The sequence below is a fragment of the Temnothorax longispinosus genome, chromosome 11 (assembly GCF_030848805.1).
Source record: "Temnothorax longispinosus isolate EJ_2023e chromosome 11, Tlon_JGU_v1, whole genome shotgun sequence".
Classification (NCBI taxonomy): Eukaryota; Metazoa; Arthropoda; class Insecta; order Hymenoptera; family Formicidae; genus Temnothorax; species Temnothorax longispinosus.
The window spans coordinates 11,571,610-11,596,240 of NC_092368.1; the positions used below are offsets into that span (position 1 = coordinate 11,571,610).

The following is a 24,631-nucleotide window of genomic DNA, read 5'->3' on the forward strand; positions in this document are numbered from 1 at the left end:
GAAATCGCGACGCTGCAAACGAAGTAGTTCGCATACTTCTAAAGCGACAACTGATTCCTCTCTGCGTTGATTCGAATAGATCAAGCTAGCCTCGCCAAAATGCTCACCATCATGAAGATGACATATCTTTAAAGAATATTTCATTACTTAAATGTGATTGCAAAAAAAAACGTAAAATTTATTTTTTCTCTATGTAAATATTTTTAATTACTTCTTTTCCGGAAAATGTGATCAGTGTGACAGTTCCACTGGCTATAAAATACATGCAATCGCCTTCAGTACTGGCTTTGTAAATTACGTCTTCCTTAAGATATATCACGATTTTCAAAGAATCTACAATAAATCAATGTATCGTTAAAATCGAAACCTATAACTTTCGAAACAAGCTTTGTAAATTACCACAATTAAGAATTTTTAATTGCCTATATACTGGCAATGATTATAACCGTGGCAACGATTATAATCGTCGTGACAAATCGTCACCGCGTTTCGACCAAGGATTCTGGTCATTTTAAATTGATGTAATTTTAGATGCTTATGTAAGCGTCTTAATTAAATAATTAAAGTCATTGCAAAAAATATTACCTCAGCCAAGGTTCGAACCTGGAACCTCCCTCATTCCGTGCGGGTGTCGTACCAATTCGACCACTGAGGCATATTTATCGCAATAACAATGTATTAAGATGACAAACAATACAAGATGAAACACCGATTTTCAGTTAAAGGTGTATATTCAAACCAAATAAATAACATTTGCTGAATGAGGGAGGTTCCAGGTTCGAACCCTGGCTGAGGTAATATTTTTTGCAAAGAATTTAATTCTTTAATTAAGACGCTTATATAAGCATCTAAAATTGTATATCAATTTAAAATGACCAGAATCCTTGGTCAAAACGCGGTGACGATTTGTCACGTTCGTTGCCACGGTTATAATCATTGCCAGTATATAGGCAATTAAAAATTCTTAATTGTGTTAATTATTCTCTGGCGAAGCAAATGATACTTATTTGCTTTGTAAATTACGTCTTCTTTAAGATATATCACTATTTTCAGAGAATCTACAATAAATCAATGTATCGTTAAAATCGAAACCTATAACTTTTGAAACAAGCGACATAGCCGGAAAATGCATATAGTAATAAAGACTGCTACATAAACGTTAAGACACGTTGTGATAAATATTACATCATCCCTAATTTAGCATTACGTTAAAATAAATATAAATAAAGGAAGTAATTTGCTGATATATGTGTGTTATGTGGGGTCGTGTTTAGTTTCGCGCGCGTATCGATAGCGAGAAGCAATGCGTGCGAACACTGATAACTCGATAAATTGATGCAACGGGATTCAGCGTTACTGGCCAAAAACGTTGACAATCACTTTTCAGACTTACTGAGATACAGGCAACAAGTCGGAACCAGTCTCGATCGCTAAGAATATTTTATATACTATTCGTGAATAAAAGCATATTGTAATTCCTGAACAAGAGACTATTATTACTTTGTTGTGCCTATGTTGTACAATCACAACAATGTGTATAGACAGTACACATGTAGGCGGGGGAGGAGCTACCGCGCCTCTCTCACAAGCAGGAGTGAGTGGACATTGGTTCGCGTGGACAGTTGAAAACTCGATCCGTACAATGATAGACCTTGTTTCGCCCTGTAAGCAGAAGTGGGGTAAGGTTGGATGGATCTTGCTTTGTATAGATGGTTCTCTGTACAGCATTGCGCGGGAAAAAAAATCTCTTATAATGTCTTATATGCTCATATAAGTACCGATCTTATATGCTTATATATGAATTTTGGCCTGATAAGATCTTATATGGTCATTTATGATTATTTAAGATTATATAAGGACATATAAAAAATATATCTTATAATGTCTTATATGCTCATATAAGAAGCGATCTTATCCCTGGTAACCATCTCCGATAGAAAACGATTAAAAACGGCTATATCTGTATCGTTTTTAATCGTATCTTATCGGTGCTATCGTTGCATATTTAGAAGACTATCATAAAACATTAATCGAATCGAATCGGTTTCTATCGTTTTAGATCCAAATAAGGAAATAACTTATAGTTATGAATCGTTTTCTATATGTACAATTATTGCCCGTTTGAATAAATCGTAGATACATAGTATATATCGTTATTTATGGTAATAATTTTACCGTATGCATTAATACGGGATATATAAAAATAAAATGATAAACATCTCATCGATATTTATATGACTTAACCGAACCAACACATCTATCGTTTCTTATCAGGATTTTGACATACAACTTATCATCTTTTTTACGGCAGCAAATTGTTTCGTTTTCTATCGTATATCAGTGATATAAATTAAATCCGCATCAACCAACCGGCGATCAGTTCGCGATAATGCCGCTAGGCCGCGCATGATGGAAAGCGCTTCTTGTATTTAAAATACATCTAGTTATAATATATAAGCAGACCCCCCTGCGAGGCGAAAAGCAGAGAAATACAGTATCATAACTGGAGGAATCTCTTCCTATAAGGACCTCCTGGCGCTAGTTGCCCCGTTCCTGGCGTTCTTCAAAACGATAAAAACAGATTGAAAGAAATAAATCGGTATGAATCTGATTTCTTAATTCACGGATTCGTAACGATTGAAATGGATTGACTAAAACCGATTCAAACAATCCATTAACCATATTAAAAGCGATAAAAACTGATGTGCAGCTGATAATACATTTACAGTAGGATTCCAAGTATTTTGTAACGTGAATTTCTGATAGAGTATCGTAAATAAACGATCCACTAACCATATTAAAAACGATAAGAAATTTTTTCGATTATGAGGAATATGCTCACCCGGGAAAAAAACTCTTACCTCTTCATATTAGTTTATATTAGTTTATATTAGTAGATATATGATTATATATAATTATATAAGAAATGGAAAATATAATCTTAAACAATATTATATGGCCATATATGAAAGTATATAATTATATATGTATATGAGCATTTATGATTATATACTCGGGAAAAAATATCTCTTATTTGCTCATATTAGTACATATATAAATATAATCTTTGTGCAGGATTTTTTGTCGCGATCGCAGATCGATTAGTCACACGTAACGCCATTTCTCAGCCACCCTCTGAACGAGGGATTTCGTGCCGCACCCCCGTCACCCCTGACCACGAAGTCTCTCCCGACGCGGTATTGATAGCAACATGCCTGGATCGCGTGATCTAGTCACCGTTTATTGGTCGATACGTGTTGCGCGCCCGAAAACCAGCGAAACGGGACCGCGAGAGCTCCGGTCTCAGTATAGTCACATCTGCATGGTACTCCGTGTCACGCGGTTACGCCGTCGTTCACACGTAAAAGTCGAACTAACTACTTCGTTTCACGCGGTTCATTCTCACCGTTGTACACACGAAAGTTAAAGCGCCGTCCGTGCGCCCGCTCATGTTCCGTGCCGTGTTAGTGCGCCCGTTGAGTGATCGCGCCGTCAGTGCGTCGGCTAATTACTGCGGCTCAGCACGCTCGCTCATTCACCGTCGCTGCTCGCGACCGGTGGACATTCGTCTTGTGCGTGTTCTGCACAAGTGCGCCAGCTAATCACAAGCATTACCAGTGCGCCTGCTAATTGCCAGCGCCCCAAGTGCGCTCATACATAATTACCGTCGCTATCGTGTGACCGACGAACACTCACGGTTCACGTGCACATCGCGACCGGTGACTACTCTAGCGTCACGTGCACGCTGTTTATTGAACTCTGCTCACGTGCCTGTAACTGTAAGGTGCGTCGCTCTCAAATCGTGAACTGTATTAAGAATTTTAGTAAACTTGTTTTTAAACAATTCAGTGTTCTAACTCAATTCGCACGCCTGATCCCTGTCGGGGTCGAACCCGGCGCTTACGCTAATTGGCGTTCCGGAGTTACGCCCGGAGACGAAACGCGCCAACATAATTTCGAGCCGGATAGGCGTGCAACTGTGTCGCAAAATTTACGGACATTTGAAAGATGGAGGATATTATGTCACAGCAGAAAATGACGATCCTCGCGATCGAACGAGCTCTTAACAACTTTAAGAAAATCGGAAAGGCAAATCTCACACTGGGAGTAGTCCGCCACCGATTGCAGCAGCTGATAGAGAACTTCGCTAAATTTGAACGACTTTACGATCAGATCATGGTCGCCGCATCTAACGAGTTCATTATGACGGGCCGGTACTTCACCGAGGATCGATTCGACAAGTGCGAGGCTACTTTCCTGACGGCATCCGACTACATGGCCGAATGGATGAGCAAGCTGGAGTTGCAGCCGCCGTCCCAGGATTCATTATCTGTAAGCCAGTATCATCTCAACGCAACGCCGCGTTCCGCGTTCCACCTTCCGCGTATGAGTCTTCCTAAATTCTCGGGGGAGTTTCGCGAGTGGGAAGCGTTTCGAGATCAATTTACGGCATTAATTATTGACAATCGCGACTTGTTAGACGTTAATCGTCTGCAATATCTACATTTTTGTGTTAAGGTTGAGGCCAGCGATGCCATACGCAATCTGGCGCTAACTGACGCGAATTTCAAGATAGCCTGGAATTTATTGTTATCGCGATATGATAATCGCCGTTGTTTGGTGCATGCTCTTCATACGCTTCCCCAAGCGACTTCTGATTCCGCAGTGGCTCTCACCGCGCTATGCGATAAAGCGAATATAGCGATACAATCATTAAGAAATCTCGGTCGGTCTGTTGATACATGGGACGACATTTTAGTTTATTTGCTCGTTCAAAAACTGGATAAAGGCACACGTAAGGCTTATGAATTGCAAATTGGCGATATGTTGGAGTATCCAACATACGATCAACTTGACAAAATTTTTATTTCTCGCATACGCGCGTTTGAGAATATTCTCCTGGGTTCGCCTAGAGGGCCTCTAGATACTATCTAGATAGCCTGGATACTATCTAGAGGCCCTCTAGGTTCGCCTCATGCCAAGGGCAGTAAACAAAATTCCTCTGTTCAAAGTCACGCAGCGAACACAAGTTCGTCCAAATGTCCCATGCATGTGTCGAAAGACGCACTTCTTGACCGCGTGTCCGGACTTTCAAAATAGCTCAACGGCGTGAACTCGCGAAGAAGTTTTGACGCTGCTTCAATTGTCTAAGTACACGGCACACTCACGACTCGTGCTCAAGCAAAAACACGTGCCGTCAATGTCAGCAGAAGCACCTTACATTGCTTCATACTACCGATGTAAATAATAATAGCTCGACAACTGAGAGGTCACCTTCATCCACGGAATTGAAAACAGGCACGAATGCCGAGACAACTTCGCATTTGTTATCACATACTAGCTTTTCAAAATAGAATATTTTGTTAGCCACCGCCTGGATTAAGGTGAGCGGGCTTAACGGTCGACATAGCATAGTCCGCGCGTTATTGGATCAGGGTTCGGTCACAATAACTCTGATCACCGAACGTTTAGCTCAGCGATTGCGTTTACTGCGTACGCGCGTCTCCGTCTCTATCACTGGGATCGGCGAGACGGCTGCCACCGCACGCAGCGCAGCTACCGTTCACGTGTCAGCGCGTGACGGCACGGGCCCGTCGCTCTCCGTCTCCGCTCTTGTTCTCAAGTCGCTCACGACTTACATTCCGCAACGCGTTCTGGATATAACGAAACTGTCGTACCTTCGCAAACTTCCGCTAGCTGATAGCGATCCGACTAGCGCGGCGTCGATTGACGTAATCATCGGTGCTGATTTGTATAGCGCGATCTTATTACCGGAGATCTGTAAACGCGCCCCTCATGAGCCCGTCGCTCAAAACTCAATCTTCGGATGGTTCCTGTCCGGACCAATGCCCATGCCGTCGCAGTCACGGCCGGCTCGCATTCAAACGCACCACTGCACGGTGCTTTCGGAAATCTCCGATCAATTAAAGCGTTTTTGGGAGATCGAAGAACTCCCTCAACAAACTCATCTCTCACCGGAAGAGATTCGATGCGAAGAACATTTCGTATCTACACATTCGCGTGCCCCCAATGGGCAGTATATAGTGCGGTTGCCGTTTAAATCGGAGTTCCCCCTCAAACTTGGTGAATCCAAGTAGATTGCAAGCGCGTTGTGTTTACGCCTCGAGTCACGGTTAAAGTCAAATCCGGACCTTGCCAAGGAATACAACGACTTCTTAGCCGAGTACGAACGTCTTGGCCACATGACCAAGGCGCCTGAAGTCGGCCCCCCCCCCCCCGGATGGTCAGATCGTCTATATACCGCATTATGCGGTTGTGCGCGAGCACAGCGCGACGACTCGTTTGTGCGTTGTTTTCAACGCATTTCAACCGACCTCCAACGGTCTCTTAATTAATGATCATATCATAGTCGACCGTAAGTTACAAACAGAGTTATCATTCATTATATTGCGATGGCGTCAATTTCAGTTCGTCTTCACCGCCAACATTGCTAAAATGTATCGCCAGATTCTTGTTCACAAATGCGACGTGGATTACCAAAGAATCTTATGGCGACCCGCTCCGAATTTTTCTCTGATAGCTTATTGCCTGCTTACCGTCACTTACGGTAACGCAAACGCGCCGAACGTCGTTCTTCGCGTGATGGAGCAAGTCGCCGAAGACGAAGGCCCTTTAGCAGTTCCGGTAATACGGCTTCACACTTATGTCGATGACTGTGTGTTCGGCGCCGATGACATACCGCTCGCGCTTCAGACGCGAGATCAACTCATTTTTCTTAAAACGAGCAGAATTTCACCTCCGTAAATGGGCAAGTAACAATCCTTTATTGCTCGAAGGCATCGATCCTCTGGATCACGGCCTTGCCTCCGCTAAACTGCTCAAATCGGATGAGTGCCTTAAGGTGTTAGGTATCAAGTGGCATCCTAACACGGACGCCTTCCAATTTGACGTCACGCTTGCGGAGTCGGTTCCCGACACGAAGCGTTCAATTCTCTCGACAATCGCTCGAATGTTCGATCTTCTCGGATGGATGGCTCCAGTGGTCATTACCGCGAAAATCCTGATGCAGCAGCTCTGGCTGCTTCGCTGCAATTGGGACGATGTCATCCCTGACGATCTCCTCCGTAAGTAAAGAGATTACTACTCTCAACTATCGCTGTTGCGACAAATCTTCATTCCGCGTTGAACCGGTCACGGTTCCGATACGCTTGTCGCGGAAATTCATGGGTTTGCCGATGCTTCCGCCTCCGCCTACGGAGCGGTAATTTATCTAAGAGTTACGCACATTGACGGAACAGTCGAAGTCACGATGCTCTTGTCAAAATCAAAGGTAACTCCGCTCAAGCCCATGAGTATGCCTCGCTTAGAGTTATGCGCAGCTGTACTGCTCGCGCGTGCAATCGCCTCGGTGCGATCCGCTCTTACTATTGCAATTCGGATTTATCATTGCTGGACCGATTCTAAGGTCAATTAAAGCCTGGCTTTCGCAGCCCCCTTCTCGATGGAAAACGTTCGTAGCGAATTGGGTACACGAAATTCAAACCCTTTTGCCGAACGTCGAATGGCATTACGTGCCATCGCAACAAAATCCCGCCAATCTAGTTTCGCGGGGAGTCAAACCTGAATGTCTGATAAATCAATCTTTGTGGTGGACAGGGCCAGACTGGCTTAAACTATTGTTCGATCAATGGCCCTCGGATCAGGATCTCGATTCGTGTGAATCGCCGCCAGAAGAACGCGCTCACGTACGCTCCACTGCACTTTGCGCAATCTTGCGATCGGTGGGATCTGAGCGAAAGATTCTCGTCATGGGCTAAACTTTTAAGAGTATGTCACCGCCTATGTCATGCGATTTGCGCGTTGCGCTCGCGATGTAAACCGCTCACGATTCGTCACCGCGCATTCAACAAACGCGTCAAAAATGCTTCTTCCAAAAGAAGTAAATCGCGAATTTTGGCTAAAAATTGTGCAACAACAACTATTTCCTCTAGAATACGCTCAACTAAAGGAGTCTCACCGAATTTCTAGGAGCAGTAAATTGATATCGCTAAACCCTTTCCTTGATAAAAGCGGCCTCATTCGTGTCGGTGGTCGTCTACAGAATTCGGCACTTCCCGACGAACAAAAGCATCCTGTTGTGCTCGCCGCACATCCGTTAGTTGCCGCGTTAATCCGCGACACTCATCTCCGCGCCCTCCACGCTGGGCCGCGATTAACGTTGCACCTGCTACGTGAAGACTACTGGATCTTACGCGAGCGTCAGACGATCCGCTCGATTCTCCACAAATGTGTTAAATGCGCTCGTGAAAGCGCCAAGTCCACGCACGAATTGATGGGCGATCTGCCCTCGTGTCGCGTTACGTCAACGTCTCGAGCTTTCCTATATTGCGGGGTGGATTATGCAGGGCCAATTCAGGTTAGATCCGTTCTCGGTCGGGGACACCAATCGAGAAAAGCATACATCGCCGTATTCGTATGCATGACCGTAAAGGCGACTCATCCAGAGTTGGTTAGCGACTGCACGACTCCCGCGTTCGTCGCAGCTTTCGATCGGTTTTGCGCACGTCGCGGCGTTTCCAGTGATATGTATTCGGACAACGCTACGACGTTTTACGAAGCTCAGCGCGAAATCTCCGTCGCATGGAATGAGGCCACTCCCGATCCGAACTTTCAAAATAAAATCGCGACTCAAGGCGTTCCGGTGGAACTTCATTTCTTTGTCCGCGCCGCATTTTGGCGGTCTTTGGGAAGCGTGCGTCCGCAGCGTCAAGTTTCATGTAAAACGCGTCATTGGGGCGCACACGTTAACATTCGAGGAGCTGAGCACGCTCCTATGTAAAATCGAAGCGTGTCTAAACTTGCGACCGATCGCTCAGATGTCCGACAATTACGATGATTATTGTGCAATGACACCGAGTCATTTTCTTATCGGCTAAGCGCTAACCAGCGCGCCAATACCTTCCTTACTCGAGGAAAAGGAAACGCGTCTCACCCGATGGCAGCTGATTCAACAAATGCGCGATAGCTTTTGGAAGCTTTAGTCGAATGACTATCTGCACACGTTGCAGCAACGCCCCAAGTGGCATGAGATTCAAAATCTTGCTCGAGTCGGACGCTTAGTACTCTTGCGAAACCCGCTAGCTCCTCCGAACAAGTGGGAGTTAGAAAGAATCGTAGAATGTCACCACGGCGCGCTCCACGTATAAACGTATCGTAGTCAAGTTGTCATTTCTACCGGTGGATGTAAATTCTGATTAAACGTAAGCCGGCGTGACATTCCTCGATATCTATAAAACGAAATGTGTTCGTACGAAAATCTGTAAATATCTGTAAATATCCGCACATCATGTAAATTGTAAATTGTTCATCATTAGTTTAAGTTAATTCAGCACTCGCAGTGCTCTGTACGGCGGCGGCATGCGATCAACGCATGCTTCACGGCGGGCGACGCTTGACCTTGTTGCGAATCGTTATTCGCGGCGGGCGGTTTATGTGCAGGATTTTTCCGTCGCGATTGCGGATCGATTAGTCACACGTAACGCCATCCCTTAGCCGCCCTCTGAACAAGGGATTTCGTACCGCACCCCCGTCACCCCTGACCGCGAAGTATCTCCCGACGCGGTATTAATCGCAATATGCCTGGATCGCGTGATCTAGTCATCGCTTATTGGTCGATACGTGTCGCGCGCCCAAAAACTAGCGAAACGGGACCGCGAGAGCTCCGATCTCAGTAGTCACATCTGGTACTCCGTGTCACGCGGTTACGCCGTCGTTCACACGTAAAAGTCGAACTAACTACTTCGTTTCACGCGGTTCATTCTCACCGTTGTACACATGAAAGTTAACGCGCCGTCCGTGCGCCCGCTTATGTACCGCGCCGTCAGAGCACCCGCTCATGTACCGCGCTGTTAGTGCGCTCGCTGAGTGATCGCGCCGTCAGTGCGCCCGCTAATTACCACGTTGTCAGTGCGTCAGCTAATTACTGCGGCTCAGCACGCTTGCTCTCATTCACCGTCGCTGCTCGCGACCGGTGGACATTTGCGTCTCGTTGGGCGTTACTTGCCGCACCGCCGTGCGCTCGCTCATCGCCGTCGTCGTCTCGCGACCGGCGGACATTCGTCTTGTGCGTATTGTGCACAAGTGCGCCAGCTAATCACAAGCATTACCAGTGCGCCTGCTAATTGCCATCGCCCCAAGTGCGCTCATACATAATTACCGTCGCTATCGTGTGACCGACGAACACTCACGGTTCATGTGCACATCGCGACCGGTGACCACTCTAGTGTCACGTGCACGCTGTTTATTGAACTCTGCTCACGCGCCTGTAACTGTAAGGTGCGTCGCTCTCAAATCGTGAACTGTATTAAGAATTTTAGTAAACTTGTTTTTAAACAATTCAATGTCCTAACTCAATTCGCACGCCTGATCCCTGTTGGGGTCGTACCCGGCGCTTACGCTAACTGGCGTTCCGGAGTTAAGCCCGGAGACGAAACGCGCCAACAATCTTGAACAATTAGGGTTGGGAAGTAACTAGTTACTTGTAACTAGTTACCGTTACAAGTTACTTTTTTTGGTAACTTACTGGTAACTGCGTTACATTTTTCTTTTCGTAACTGTAACGGTAACTTAGTTACATTTTTTCGGTAACTGTAACTAATTTAAGTTACTTTAATACAGTTACTTTTATAGTTAAGGTAAGTTTACACACGCAATGATTAGTGGCGCCAACTGACTGGCATTCATTGGCGCCAAAAACGAATTTGTTTAATAACAAACGATTTCAAGAATAGGTACCCAGACCTATAATAATAGGTACTCTGATCTATAGTGTATGATTTATCTCATCTTGGAATGATGGAAAGGTATAAGGTATAAGGTCGCACTCAGAGGTGTAACTGATTGTGAGTACAATCTACGAAGAGAAATTTCCCACACAAGGTATAAGCTATACTATACCGATTGCTGTGTGGCGCAAGGGGAGTTATGTCACACACGGTGCCTCCCGGATATCGTGTGCCCTTCGGGAATACGAACCAAATTCCAGGCATTCGCGACTCTATCCGGATGAAATCGTGCGATCGCGGTATTTGTGGGACGAAAAATAGAATTTAGTTCCATTTTGTTCCAGAAATAACAATAAAGGCCCGCGCACAATGAAAAATATAAGGAACAAAGAAGATATTAGCGATTAGAAATAAGAAATCAGGAATAAAGCTGGTGTAGTATTAATACACGGCTTCCAATAAAATCTATTGCTTGTGTTATTCATTGTTTCTGTTGCCTGTATTTTTCATCGTGCATCCAACTTTATTCTTGATTCTTTAGTCCTAATCGCTAATATCTGTTCCTTGTTTTTTATATTTTTTATTGTGCGGAGGCCTTAACAATTGAAATAATTCAAACAAAGTCCTCCAAGATATATGGTTTTCCTAGGGAGCGAACGACTAGAGGAGTCCCCAGTTGCGGAATCGGGTCTAACTAAAACTCGAGTTCGCTATAGCAGCACTGCCAGACGTTGTTATAAAAAGCAGCTGCAGAGAGAAGGACAGGCTGAAAAAGCCCAAAGTCCTACTCTTCGGATACAAAGGACAAAGAGAGAAAGATATGGTCAACATGTGACACGTAAAAGCGTGTCTTTTTTTAAGCCACAATATTTCCAATCTGTCGGACAGTCACCCAGGCAAAAAGCCCAAGGTCACTGATCGAAGATTATGTTCTTGCGCCCAAGCGATTAAGATAAGAGCATAATCAGGATAGCCTTCTAGAACGAGGGCTAGATGTCGGTGAAGTGGGTGTGATCAGAAAGCTGATCAGCAGATCCTTGAACTTCGAGAGTGCGCTAGTTCCCACCTTTATGAGAAATTCCTGAGAAAGAAATAGCGTAATCATCTTTATATAAATGCGCCAATGAACAATCAGCGGATTAGCTAAAAAGCCTATTCACCGAGATCAAAATCAGGGATATTCCTTTCGATGCATTGCCAGCCGATGAGCTACCCAAACACCATTGGTACATGTGGAAGAGCCTGATTTGTCGGTTGAAGAGACCGACAGATCTCCTGTCGAAGAAAAATAATAATCTTTCTTCGACAGACAAAACACAGGTCTGGTAGCCAAGTCGTCGTAAGGGAGAGTGAAAGCAGGGATGTCAAGTGCGTCTATGTCGCTGCCTTGATCAGCGGCTTCTCCCTGGAAGCCTAAAAAACTGTTTCAAGCCCTTCTGCGGCTTAGGTTGAGTAACTGTAAAGTTGCTCGATAAAGAACGCGGAGAGAATGTAACGTCTGGTGTTACAAACAGAAACTGTTTGAAAGAGGGCAGGTCTTACCATCCCGGTGCTGTAAAGTCAAACCAATCAATGAAAAGTTCACTAAACTTGAGGTCAGTTTTTTCTATTCTGATTGATTAAATTTCTATCCAATCTTAATCCCAATCCGTAGTCTGATACGGGCTTAAAACGACTTGTATCACAGCAAGAACGCTGATTAAGATGCAGTAAGTAGAACTTGGCAATTCTAGCCGGATGCATAGCTGTGATGTAGGCAATATTAGCATTAATTCAGAAGCCATGGCTCCTGAGTAAGACTATAGGCGCATACTATCGACTCTTTGCGTCGATTGACAGTTTAGTAGATCATTAAAAAGCTCAGAGTTATTATGAGAACGCGCTTACTCATCAACTTGATATTGAGTCGACTAAAAAGTCAAAAGACAGCTTGATAACTCATAACTTTTTGATGAAATAAGTGTCGATCGACTATCATCGATCGTGTTACCACGCCAGAGTATGAAGTCATGTTAGTCATGTATATTATCGACAAAAATATTATATTTTCTAATACATAGGTTAACCCAGGTAGCAACGAGTGACGTCAAATGACGTATTAATAACGTCTTAATGACGTCTCTAACATCAATAAAATAAAACATCATTAAGACGTCTTTAGACGTCATCCTGCTACCTGGGAATTAACACGAGAAGCTTGTTAAACGTTAAACTAGATATAATACACTCATTCTGTAATAATATAGTTCTCGATTAAATTGTTTAGTTGATAAGAAATCGTTATTGCTGTTCGACATTGATTAAACAGTTTAGTCGATGTAAGTCGATACTATGCGCCCAGTCTAATTTTATCAAGATCTGAAGAGCTGTGGAACTATTTTCAAAGACTATTTTCAAAAACTTTTTTTAAATAAAGGTAAGAGTTTCTGAAATAATTTTCTTGACTCACTTTCATTTGACTGGTCCTTATATATATGCATATACAGGGTGTCCCATGACTCGAGGTCTATATATGTTAAGGGAGTGTTATTGAAGTCCATTTATATAGAGTTGAAATTGTTTAATAAACATATGTCCGTAAATGTTCCTAACAAAACTACAACCATTGAAAGTTAATGTGAATATTTAAAAAAGGAAAGAAAAAAGACATTTAATTTAACTTGTTTATTTACAAATTCTGTTCAAAATTATTTCCTGCAGATTCAATGCAAAGTCTTGTCGTCGGTAAAAGGTAAAAGTGATCTAATAGCTCGCTCCACCATGCCAGGAGAATGTCTTATTTGCGTTGCTGCATCCATAATTCTGTTCACAAGTTCATCCCTATTGCGAGATTGTTCTGTATAAACTACTGACTTCATATGCCCCCAAAGAAAGTAGTCTAAGGATTTGAAAATGTTTCAAATATTCATATTAACTTTCAATAGTTGTGGTTCTGTTAGGAACATTTACGGAGATATGTTTAATGTTTATTAAACAATTTCAACTCTAAATGACTTCAATAACACACCCGGACCTCGAGTCATAGGACTCATAGGACACCCTGTATAATATGCATATATAATATTATAATATACATATATGTATATAATTTTAGTTTCATATATAATACATTTTATTTAAGAATTTTAAGTTTAAAATTATCATGTTAAAATTAAACTTTTTATTCTGTAATCTTGTTTTAACATTTTAAAAAAGTAACTGAAAAAGTACCTAATAGTTACTTTTTAAGTAACTGTAACTGTAACGAGTTACTTTTGAGAATCAGTAACTAGTAACTGTAACTAATTACTTTTTTGACTCGGTAACGATAACTGTAACTAGTTATTTTTAAAAAGTAACTTTCCCAACCTTACAATATTATATGGCTAAACCTCTTACGTATAACTTTATAGTCATATATGGTCTTATATACTAGTATATTATCATGTGTGATCATGTAAAAGTATATTTATACGGTTAAAGATAATCATATATAAATATGTACTCTATAATGGATCTGTCCATATAAGTTTATATAACTGTTATAAATATTCTTCTAGTATATTATTTTACTTGACAATATCAAATTAATATAAGATATTATTTCTAGTTTCAGTTTACACAATTGCGTTTTAAGGCTCCTCTGGATGGTCACCGCGGCCATATTGGATTCTTACTATCGAGGCGAGGAAAACACCCAATTTTGTTGTGCATGCCATTTTCAAATAAAAAGACATTTCAATAAAACATCACTATAGATCGTTTCAGAACACTTCCGAAATTGGCCGAAAACTACCCTTTTCCCTCGACAATAAACAAACAGCCATAAAACGAAGCCTAAACATACGGGAAAAACAGCCGTTTAACGACTATCGAAAGGAGGTGAAAACGTTCCTTCCGCATGCAAATCTTACTTGTTGGTCAATTTTACGACTATCACGAATACGTTAAACGTTAGAGCACAAGCACAGAGCGAATAATAAAGAAATAGCATGCACAACAAGATAGGTTGTCAACGTGTCACAAAGGACAGAATTCTCCATTGGAGAGAGTTCTGATTTCTGCCGCGGCAGTACGTCGCCACCGTCAACGCAGAGTTCTCGGCTGACCATCCAGGAGCCTTAAGTCCGACAAAGTCCATATTGGCACGCAGTGCCAATTTAAAAAACTGAAACATGTATTTAATAATTATAATGTCGCGGGAGCTCCCGTTAGGCCAAACGGCATTCGCTTAAAATGAACGAGGCCCTTTCCCGGTACCGCGAAAGCAGTTACCTCTCGGCTCTTTTCAGCAAGCGGAATTTGGAAGTAGGCTTGGCTCAAGTCGATGGTTGAAATATAACGAGCTTTCCGCAACTTATCGAGGATCGCGTTCATGTACGGCAACAGCGTAGGTACGCGTATTTCTTGGAGATGTTGTTTACCAACCGGAAGTCTAAGCAAAACCGATACGTCCCGTTGGGCTTCTTTATCATTACGATCGGCGTTGACCACTCGCTTTGAAATGGCTCAATTATACCGGCTTCCAATAAACGGTCTACTTCGTCATAAATAGCCTCTTTAATTTTTGGCGAAACAGGGTAACACCGTTGTTTAATAGGAGGATGGTCTCCGACTTCAATACGATGTTCGGTTAATGTCGTGGCCCCGAGCTTTTCCGGACTACCCGTGATTTCCGACTTTAAAAATTCCCGCAAACGTTTTTCTTGGTCCGGCGTTAGCTCGCTCAATCCGCAACAAACGAGGGGTGACGCTTCCGGTTTTCGCGCCTTCTTCCCTTTCTCCGATGGATCCGACTCGAGATTCACGCTTTCTCCCTCGGACAAGATCACGCGAACGCTCGCGAGAGAACTCGAAGAACCCTTGTCAAAATGATACTGTTGCGAGGGATCTTCAACAAAGCTCCACGTACCGCTCACGAAATTCACATTTATTCCGAAGGTTTTTAGAAAATCTACTCCTAAGATACACGGCAATGCCAAGGTCGGCGACGAATAAACTTTCATGTTTAGGGTTTTATCGTGCACGCTAATTGGAACCTTTACCTCCCCCCTCACTCTCGTGGTTTGATTAATCGTGGTAGTCACGCGCTTTCCGCCGGTCGAGTTGAACGAGAAACCGAGTTGCTTAATTAACGCAGTTCCGGGCCTGCGAACGTGCGACTGGATCCGGAATCTACTAGCGCGCTTATTTCGTATCCCGCGATTTGTACGCGGAGAAACATTAGAGCGGCCGGGCCTGCCCTATCACTAAACGCGCTATATGTGCCCTCGCGATTCCCCATCGACAAATTTTTCGGGGCGGGGGGTGGGATAGGAGTCGGGTTGCCCCTTTCTCGCGACTCCTTTATATTACTCGGTTCCCGAACGTTGGACAGGTGCGAATCGTGACTTCGGCCTTCCCGCACCGGTAGCAGTGTTTCCGCGGCGGAGCTTTACATTCGTGCGCGAAGTGCCCCGCTTGGTCACAGTTCCAACACTTTGCTGTACGCGCCAGGTATCGCGCTCGCGATAGCCAGTGGGTCGGTCAATGCGTCCGTCGCGGAAGCGGTCGTCACGGCCGGGGTACTCGTCTTCGGCTCGCGGACCTTAGTCTTCTTCCCCTTTTTCGCGCCCGCCTCTGTTCCGTTCGAATTCGCGGTGGATACGCCAAGCGCAGCTACGATGTCGCTGTTTTCCGCCTGAATGGCGGTTCGTGCCTTTTGGCGTCCGATATGCTAAATCCGGGAATAAAGATCGTTCTGGCGGAGAAGGAGCACGATAGTTTTGCGCGGCGCGGCAACTAGCCTCTGCACGCGCGGCCCATTGTTCGAGCGCGTCCATGTCCTCGACCGCGTCCCGAGGTATCAGCGTCTGCAATCGGGGTAGCATGTGCCGATGTGCGTAACCGACCTTTTCTTCCTCGCGCCACGGCGGTGATAACCGGTCGAAAAACGTATTCAGGCACGTTAGGAAGTCAGTCACGGACTCCTGTTCCCCTTGAGTTCGCCGCATTATCTCGTCGCGAAGGGCGAACTGAAAATCTGGGTCCTTGAAACTCGTACGCTACGCCGTCTTAAACGCGGCCCATGTAGTTAAGCGTTCCCTTTTTCCGCGGAACCAGTGGAGCACGATGCCCGAGAAAAAGAATAGAAGACACCTTAAAATGTCTTTATCCGCGACCGGAATTAATTCGCGGCCCTCTTCAATGCGCAACAAAAACGTTTCGGCATCTTCTCCGCGAACACCCGAGAACTTGAGGTTCCATTTTCGCATAATATTGTAACCGGCTGTCGCGGAGGTACCGCCCGAATCCTGAGAGGACTTTATGCGCGCTACTCCGGAGGACGTTTGAGGGACCGAGGCGCGAACGCGCACCCATTTCCGCGGACGGGCTGTCCGGGCGGGTGTCCCCCGCCGGTACGTCGAGATGTTCGGCGTCCGCCACTTGGGTTCGATTTGGACTTCCTCGGAGTCTCCGCCACAACGCTCGGCCGCCAGCAAGCGCAACAAGCGGAGTGCCAATTCGGGGTCGGACCCGTCGGTCGGTGGGCAATGCGCGTCGACTCAACTCGGCGATCCGTTGTTCGCGCGTTGCGTGGAGAATCCACTCGTCGCTAAGCTTGGTTTGATCCATTTGACCGCTCGGAAAAGTAATGCGAGACGTAGACAGGCGAACAGTCGCCAACTCGTTGTCGCGGCGCTATTATTCTCCTACAACGTAAACACGAAATTCCGATCTCAAGTCTCCCCCGAATCTCTATCACCTCGAATAACTTCACCAATACGCGAGTTTAGAAGAGAGGATGCCGCAAAATTGTTAGACCGGATCACTCACAAAATCAGGAAATTCATTCGCCAAAATTCTCCGTTCTTAAGTCGTGGCAGCCCAAATAGAATAGTACGCAAACAATAATACACGCGAAAGGAATGTGAAGGCAACGCGAAACAGGAAAATAGTTTTTCAGATGTGATCGTCCGCTCAATGTAAACAACGAATTCATATCTTATCGCTCTCGCGCTTTTATCAAATTTCGACGCCTTACGCGGTTCCGAATAATATCACGAACTCTCCGATTAACCCTCCCGAATACACTTATTCAAATAATTAAACATTTAAACCGACATTTTACACACAAAGCCTAAAAGAAAGATATTAGACAAGACATACAATATCACATCATATACAATATCGCATCGAATAAAATAAAAAAAAAGGATAGGATCAGTTCTTTATTTCAACACAAAATCAATAATTAACTTGCCAAAATCTCGTTACCCGCATGAGGATATCGTAGCGCTATGTCAAGCCCTTTTCGTGCCTTTCGGCGATCTTTTGGTGGCCTCACGTTGAGCGCCAAATTTTGTCACGTCCTTTTACGCCCGGTATCCCCCGAGACGCACGACGGATCAAAAAAGGTTAGGGAGAGAAGGATGGTAGGCCTCTCCAACAGGTCTCTCGCAACGCCCGTCGATTATGCTCAATACCAAACTTAATATTGAGCGCCAGACGCGGGAACTCGCGTCCACTAATTCACGCTAAGACCGCGAAAATCCGAAAAGGATTACAAAACGCAAGGAATCCGGCGTGCGAGAGATCCACGCATCCCGCGGGGTGTCCCAATGGCCCCTCGCTCGCACGGCGATTTCCCGGGATTCTTCTCGGCAGCGGACGGGACGCTGATTCCCCGTATTCCTCCTTCTCGGTCCGGGGATGGTGGCCATTTACCCCGGAGTGCGGTCTGCAGTGGAGGGTGGCAGGTGAGACTTGTTCTGCTCTGGCGCCGGGGCCGGGGCCCTGCTTTCCACGGGTCCGCCCGCTGCTGTATCACGCGCCGCGCACGTGTCCTCCTGCGCCCCTCCGTGCTCGACGGCCCGCGAGCTTCGCCACGATCCGCTCTCGTCGATCGATCCCTTGCCTCAATCCTCCCGGCCCGTTCCATCTCTTGTAATCCCTCGTATTCCCTCGGGGAAAATCCGTGTCTCGTCTCGGTGAGGCGCCGCGTATTATACAAAATACGAAAAAAAGGATCAGAAACAGAAACGCGATCAAATTATGCCCCTGGAGATCTCGCATCGACTCCTTGGATTGTCCTCGGGCGCGAAACCCGCGCCTTGTGACGGCGCGGGCGGCGGGGACGCTGCCACGATGCAGCGAAACTGCAACGTCACAGAACATATACTTGGATCTATCCATAAGTTTGTATAACTGTTATAATAAATATTATTTTACTTGACAATTAAATTAATATGGGATATTATTTCTAGTTTCAGTTTACACAATTGCGTTTTAAGTCCGACAAAGTCCATATTGGCACGCAGTTTAAAAAAAATGTATTTAATAATGAAAATGTATTTAATAATAATTGATATTGTGAAATATTATTAAGCACCATCCGCTTCTACTTAAACGAGCTCGTAAAGCACGCCACGAACCCATGTGACAACTAGTTTCGCGTGGAAAGCATAAAAATAGAGGTAAAATTTCCCGGGGAGTGCCATAAAGTGTATAATTTTTCGTTACCGATCTTTTTGGAAATCGGTCACAAAATTTTTTCAATTTTTTAGGAAATAATTGAGTGAATCTTAAAGATTGTATACGACGGAATTGAACTTCAGTCGATAAAAAAGTGATATTTTTTAATTTATAGTATTTTTGTGAATTGGTGTGTATATATGTTTGCTTAATTGAATTATATATGAAACAGGGTAAATATACATATGTTTAAAAAGATATCCCGCATTCATGAAAATAATAGAGAGGGTAGAATTTTCTGGGGATGGCAATGATGTGTATTATGTTTTCTTACAGATTTTTTGGAAATCGGTTCCGAAATTGAATTATATATGAAACAGGGTAAATATATGTTTAAAAAGAATTCCCGCATTCATGAAAATAATGGAGAGACGACGTTATTCTAGCGCATGATTGTTGCCAATTTCATGGGAATGCTTTCTGGCGCGAAGTTATTCATGACCACGTGGCCAGCGCATGATCATGTAACGTATTTCTTCTTGCACGCGCGTTCTCTAAAAAAGACGATCATCGTTCTGCTTGAGCCTTCACGATGAGAATATTTCTGTTCCTGATATCTTTCCTTTCTACGCAATGCTGATCGTTCTTCGGATATCGAATTTCCGTGATTACCAATACAAAAAACAGCTTATTTCATCAATCTAGGAGGTCAGATAATAATAGAGATAGCATTAAAATTATATATCTTGAATTAAAATATTCTTGACAGATTGAAAAAGTTTATTTTATTAATCTAAGAGGTCAGATAATATGCTTGAGCCTTCACGTTGAGAATCTTCCTGTTCCTGATATCTTTCTTTTCTACGCAATGCTGATCGTTCTCCGGGTATCGAATTTCCGTGATTACCGATACGAAAAATAGTTTATTTTATCAATTTAGAAGATCAGATAATAATAGATATAGCATTAAAATTATATACCTTGAATTAAAATATGTTTGACAGATTGAAAATTGTTTTCTAGAAAGTATTAAACATTGCAGATATTACATTTCTTATTTTCCAGTTAAGTTTATAATTTAGATCGGCATAAGCAAGCCCGGCATCACCCTAGGAACTGGCCCTAGGATATGCATTATGCATTTTCCTCCTCCAACGAAAAACAAAAAAAGGCCCAATATCTCAAAATTTGCGGAAATTAGAAAAATCTGATCAAGCAACTTCCACATAGTACCTACATATCGAGTTACGCAAATGCTGGCGGCAACAAAAAATGAAAGATTATAAAAAAAAAAATGTTTTTTTTTTAAGTATAGGAAATTATAAACGGAAGTGAGTGAGTGAGTGTGTGTGTGGGTTTTAGGAAGGGATCGGAGCCCGGGGACAAGGGGCCCCCATACAAAATTGTCTTAAAAAAATCCCCTTTTTTTTTAATTTTTTTGGAGGTAAATATTACTATTCGGGGAAAAGAAGGAAGAGCTTTTGAGCCCGCGCGAAGCGCAGGCAAAAAAGCTAATACTTAACATAAAATTTCTTATCCTCAACCATATCTCGTACAAAGTTATATTTTATATCTATATGTTTAAGACGTTTGTGTTTCCACCTTTACAATGCATGAATGCATGACTGATTGTCTTCATAAACTACCAAGGAATCTGTTTTTATTGCATCCAGCTCGAACAACAAATTCTTGAGCCACAAGTATTCAGCAGTCACACACATAGCTAGCGCAACAAATTCTGCTTCTGTAGAGGACTGAGCTACAGTATTTTGTTTCTTTGTTACCCACGATATTGTATTGCCATAAAGCTTATATAAAAGACCTGAAGTTGACTTTCTGTCCTCGCTATTCCCCCAAATCAGCATCAGCAAACGCGATCAGAGGTTCTCTGTCATTGTTACTTAATCTTTTACATGAGTCCATAAGGAGTACCTTGCATGTATCTCAGAATTCTTTTTAATACTTTCCAGTGACTTTCCTTCGGATCATTTTGAAATCTGCTAAAGTAATTAACAGAGAAACTCAGATCGGATCTCGTCGTTTGTGTCAAATACATTAGATACCCAATTAATTCTCGGTAAGGTTTATCCAATCCTATACTAGTATTATCCTGAACTGCAAAATTTGTCTCCATAGGAGTCTCGCTTGGTTTGCACTCACCCATATTAAATCTACTCAGTAGTTTCTTATAATATACTTCTTGACTTAGAAACATTTCTTCTTTGGTTTCTGTTACATTAATTTCTAAGAAAGTATTCAGTCTTCCCATATCTTTCATTGAAAACCTACTCATTAAAGCTGACTTTATTACAGCAAGTTTCCTTTCATTATTTCCTGCTATAATTATGTCATCGACGTATATCAATATATAAATGATTGCATCTAAAAATTTTCCAATATACAAGCAACGATCTGCACTAGACTTAGTCATTTCCATCTCTTGCATAAAATCATCAAAGTTGCGATTTTATTCGCGAGGGGCTTGCTTATAAGGCCATAAAACGCTTTATTTAGTTTACATACTTGATTATTAGATGCTGGAACGTCCTTTGATGCCTTCATATATACTTCCTCCTTTAAATCGCTATGTATAAACGCATTTTTAACATCCATCTGAAATGATATTAATTCTTTTTCTTCAATAATCACTAAGAGAACTCTCACCGTAGTTAAACGTGCAACGGGAGCATAAATTTCTGTATAATCAAAACCGTAACGTTGTAAACAACCCTTAATTACTAACCTTGCCTTATAACGATCAGCATTACCATGATTATCGAGTTTCATACTAAATACCCATCGACTGTCTATCGCCTTCTTCCCTTGAGGTAGATTACACAACGTCCATGTGTGATTTTGCTCCAGTGCTTCAATCTCTTCCCTCACTGCACCTAGCCATTCGTTTTCATCCTCTCGACCATGGATGTCCTCGAATTTCTCTGGTACATCCAAATAAGCCTCTGCATTGAATGCCACCACCGCATAGTCTTCCATCCATCTAGGCCTGGTTCTAACTCGTGTACTGCGTCTTAAAGGTACCGTTGTACCCTCACTCCTCTCTGGTTCAACCTTCTCGTTTTCCTCGGGTTCTTCAGTAGCGTCATCAAAACACTCTTCTGATTCTAGATCATTAGTATCGCCAATATCTGCTTTTTCCTCTTGTTCCGCACCTTCATGAAGCCAAAAGTCGCTGTCAAGGGAATGTATTTCAAATTTTGTTTCGTCAAACTTTACATCCCTTCCGTAATACACTTGACCTTCCTCCGGGCTCCACAGTTTGATCCATTGACACAATATCCAATCAATTGGCATTGAAGTATTCTCGATGCAAATTTGTCGCCAATTAATTATTTAGAAAGCCTAAGATATCCTAGACAACCAAAGATTTTCAATTTTCCCAAGTTAGGTTTAGTTCCATACCATAACGTCGCTAGTACTTTTCCGTCAAGCGCACTAGTTGGGCTTCAATTGATTAAGTATACCGACGTCTTTACAGCATCCATCCAAAATCGTTTTCTTTGAATTTAGAAGTAAACAGCGAGCCTTGTCACAGATGGTTCCATTCAGTTGCTCGGCGACGCCATTCTATTTGGGTGTATATCGTATAGTAAACTCAAATATAATTCCTTTGTTCTCGAAGTGCTTTTTCATTTCTTTCGACACATATTCCCTTTTGTTGTCGCATCTAAATCTACTTAATTTGCAGTTGAAATAAACTGTAGCCATTGCTTCATAAATCTTATAGAAATGAAATACCTCCGCCTTAGAGTTCACCCCATATACAGCTGTAAAATGAGTGTAGTCATATATAAATGTAACAATGTATTTACGTTCATCATACGATGTCGGAGTGATTGGACCAAAAACATGCATCAGCTGCAACGGTCTAGTTGCCGATTACGCGTTTAATTGTGCGGGAGCTTCGTCTGCTTCCCTTCCGCGCACACTCTACACACACCTTCTGGCTTAGTATTTACGATCATACTCATCCCTTCCACTTGAGATAATAAACGCTTAAGAGATTCAAAGTGTAAATGTCCGAGTCTTTTATGCCAGACCTCAACACTTTCCGACATTGGCCGTTTCTTCATTCGCATACAACTTTAACGCGTATAAATGTCTCTTGTTTAATTCCGCGACCGTCACGACACGTCTGTTTCTTTCGATCGAACCCGTTCCATTTTCAAATACGACGCGATAATTATTTTCTTCTAGTTTCCGCACTGAGAGAAGACTATGTTTTAAACCCGGAACAATTAACATGTCTTTAATCGTAATTTTAACCTTCTTTTCGTTCACAAGACTGATCACTTCCAGCTCACCCGACTTACATGCTTAAAGTGTAACACCGGTGTACACAACCCGTATAGATCGTGGGCTATGGCGGTGAAGGAAACACTGAGTTTTAATTGTTGACAAAATAAAATATATTTAGAGAATATAGCAGGATAATTTTAAATCATATTCATAAACCATTATGGCAAAATTCAATAATCACATAAATCAAGAAATAATATACAATTCACATTGTAATAGTCCGTTCAATGAAAGGAATATAAACATTAGTTGAACGTATGATCTCAGTTTGAAACTTGAAACGTAAAATAATAATATATTACAAGGTAATTATAAAGAAAGAATTAATATGATATGATAGCTTTGAATGTATCTTTAAATTATTTAATCACTGAAAAGACTATTAGACATGACAAAAAATGATATCATAATTAATAATTAACCAAAATAATCATGCACATATAATTTATAAGTGAATAATGCGTTGAATAATAATCTTTATTAAACGCATTAATTCAACATCAATTCGTGAAAACGCAACGAAGGTTTTAAAGTATTTCACATAAATCGATGTATTGTGTGTTACACCTTTGATTATAATTTCTGAGTAAATGAGCGTTGAATTCTTTGACGAATCTTGTTCAGAACAATTGAAGCAATATACATCTTTTTTTAAACATTTGACGCATTATAATTCGTATTGATTAAACAAATGAATCTCTTCACAAATATGAATCGAGAAATATGAGAAATTAACTATCACAAAAAATAGAATTAAACGTATCGTAAGCTTGCATAATTTACTTTACTTGGCCAAAAATGTAATAGCACGAATGAATAGTTTAATTTGGTTGCAACCCGAAAACAAATAACTTGAGTACTCAAGTGAGATGAACGATTATCGTTCCCGTCAATAAAATGCTCCGCTGAGTGCTGAAGCCTTTCTTATGTCCTTTACAGAACGGTAGATCTCTCGAGATTTCTGGAATCAATGATCGTAACCGATACTGTTTATGAGGATCAATGATTCTTATTCAGAAATCTAAGAGTTACCTGTATCCTGGTGTCTACCGTATTTGAATGCACTTCTAGAAAATATCCGAACGGACTATGTCCATAATAGTCGCTCCCTTGGTCTCTCCAGAATGTGTCGTCAT

General features: G+C 42.6%; 1 protein-coding gene and 1 pseudogene across 1 annotated transcript; one reads left to right on the forward strand and one right to left on the reverse strand.

The window, feature by feature from the left end:
• Positions 1–11,381: 11,381 nt before the first annotated feature.
• Positions 11,382–12,531, forward strand: LOC139822240 (uncharacterized; annotated as a pseudogene).
• A 2,566-nt stretch (positions 12,532–15,097) lies between these two features.
• On the reverse strand, positions 15,098–15,730 carry LOC139821407 (uncharacterized). Its single transcript, XM_071792412.1, has one exon. It carries the CDS (start codon positions 15,728–15,730, stop codon positions 15,098–15,100), a length of 633 nt encoding a protein of 210 aa, XP_071648513.1.
• Between the last annotated feature and the right edge of the window lie 8,901 nt (positions 15,731–24,631).

Coding starts and splice junctions, on each gene's coding strand:
- LOC139821407 (XM_071792412.1), bottom strand. CDS start 15,730: ATGAAAGTTTATTCGTCGCCGACCTTGGCATTGCCGTGTATCTTAGGA.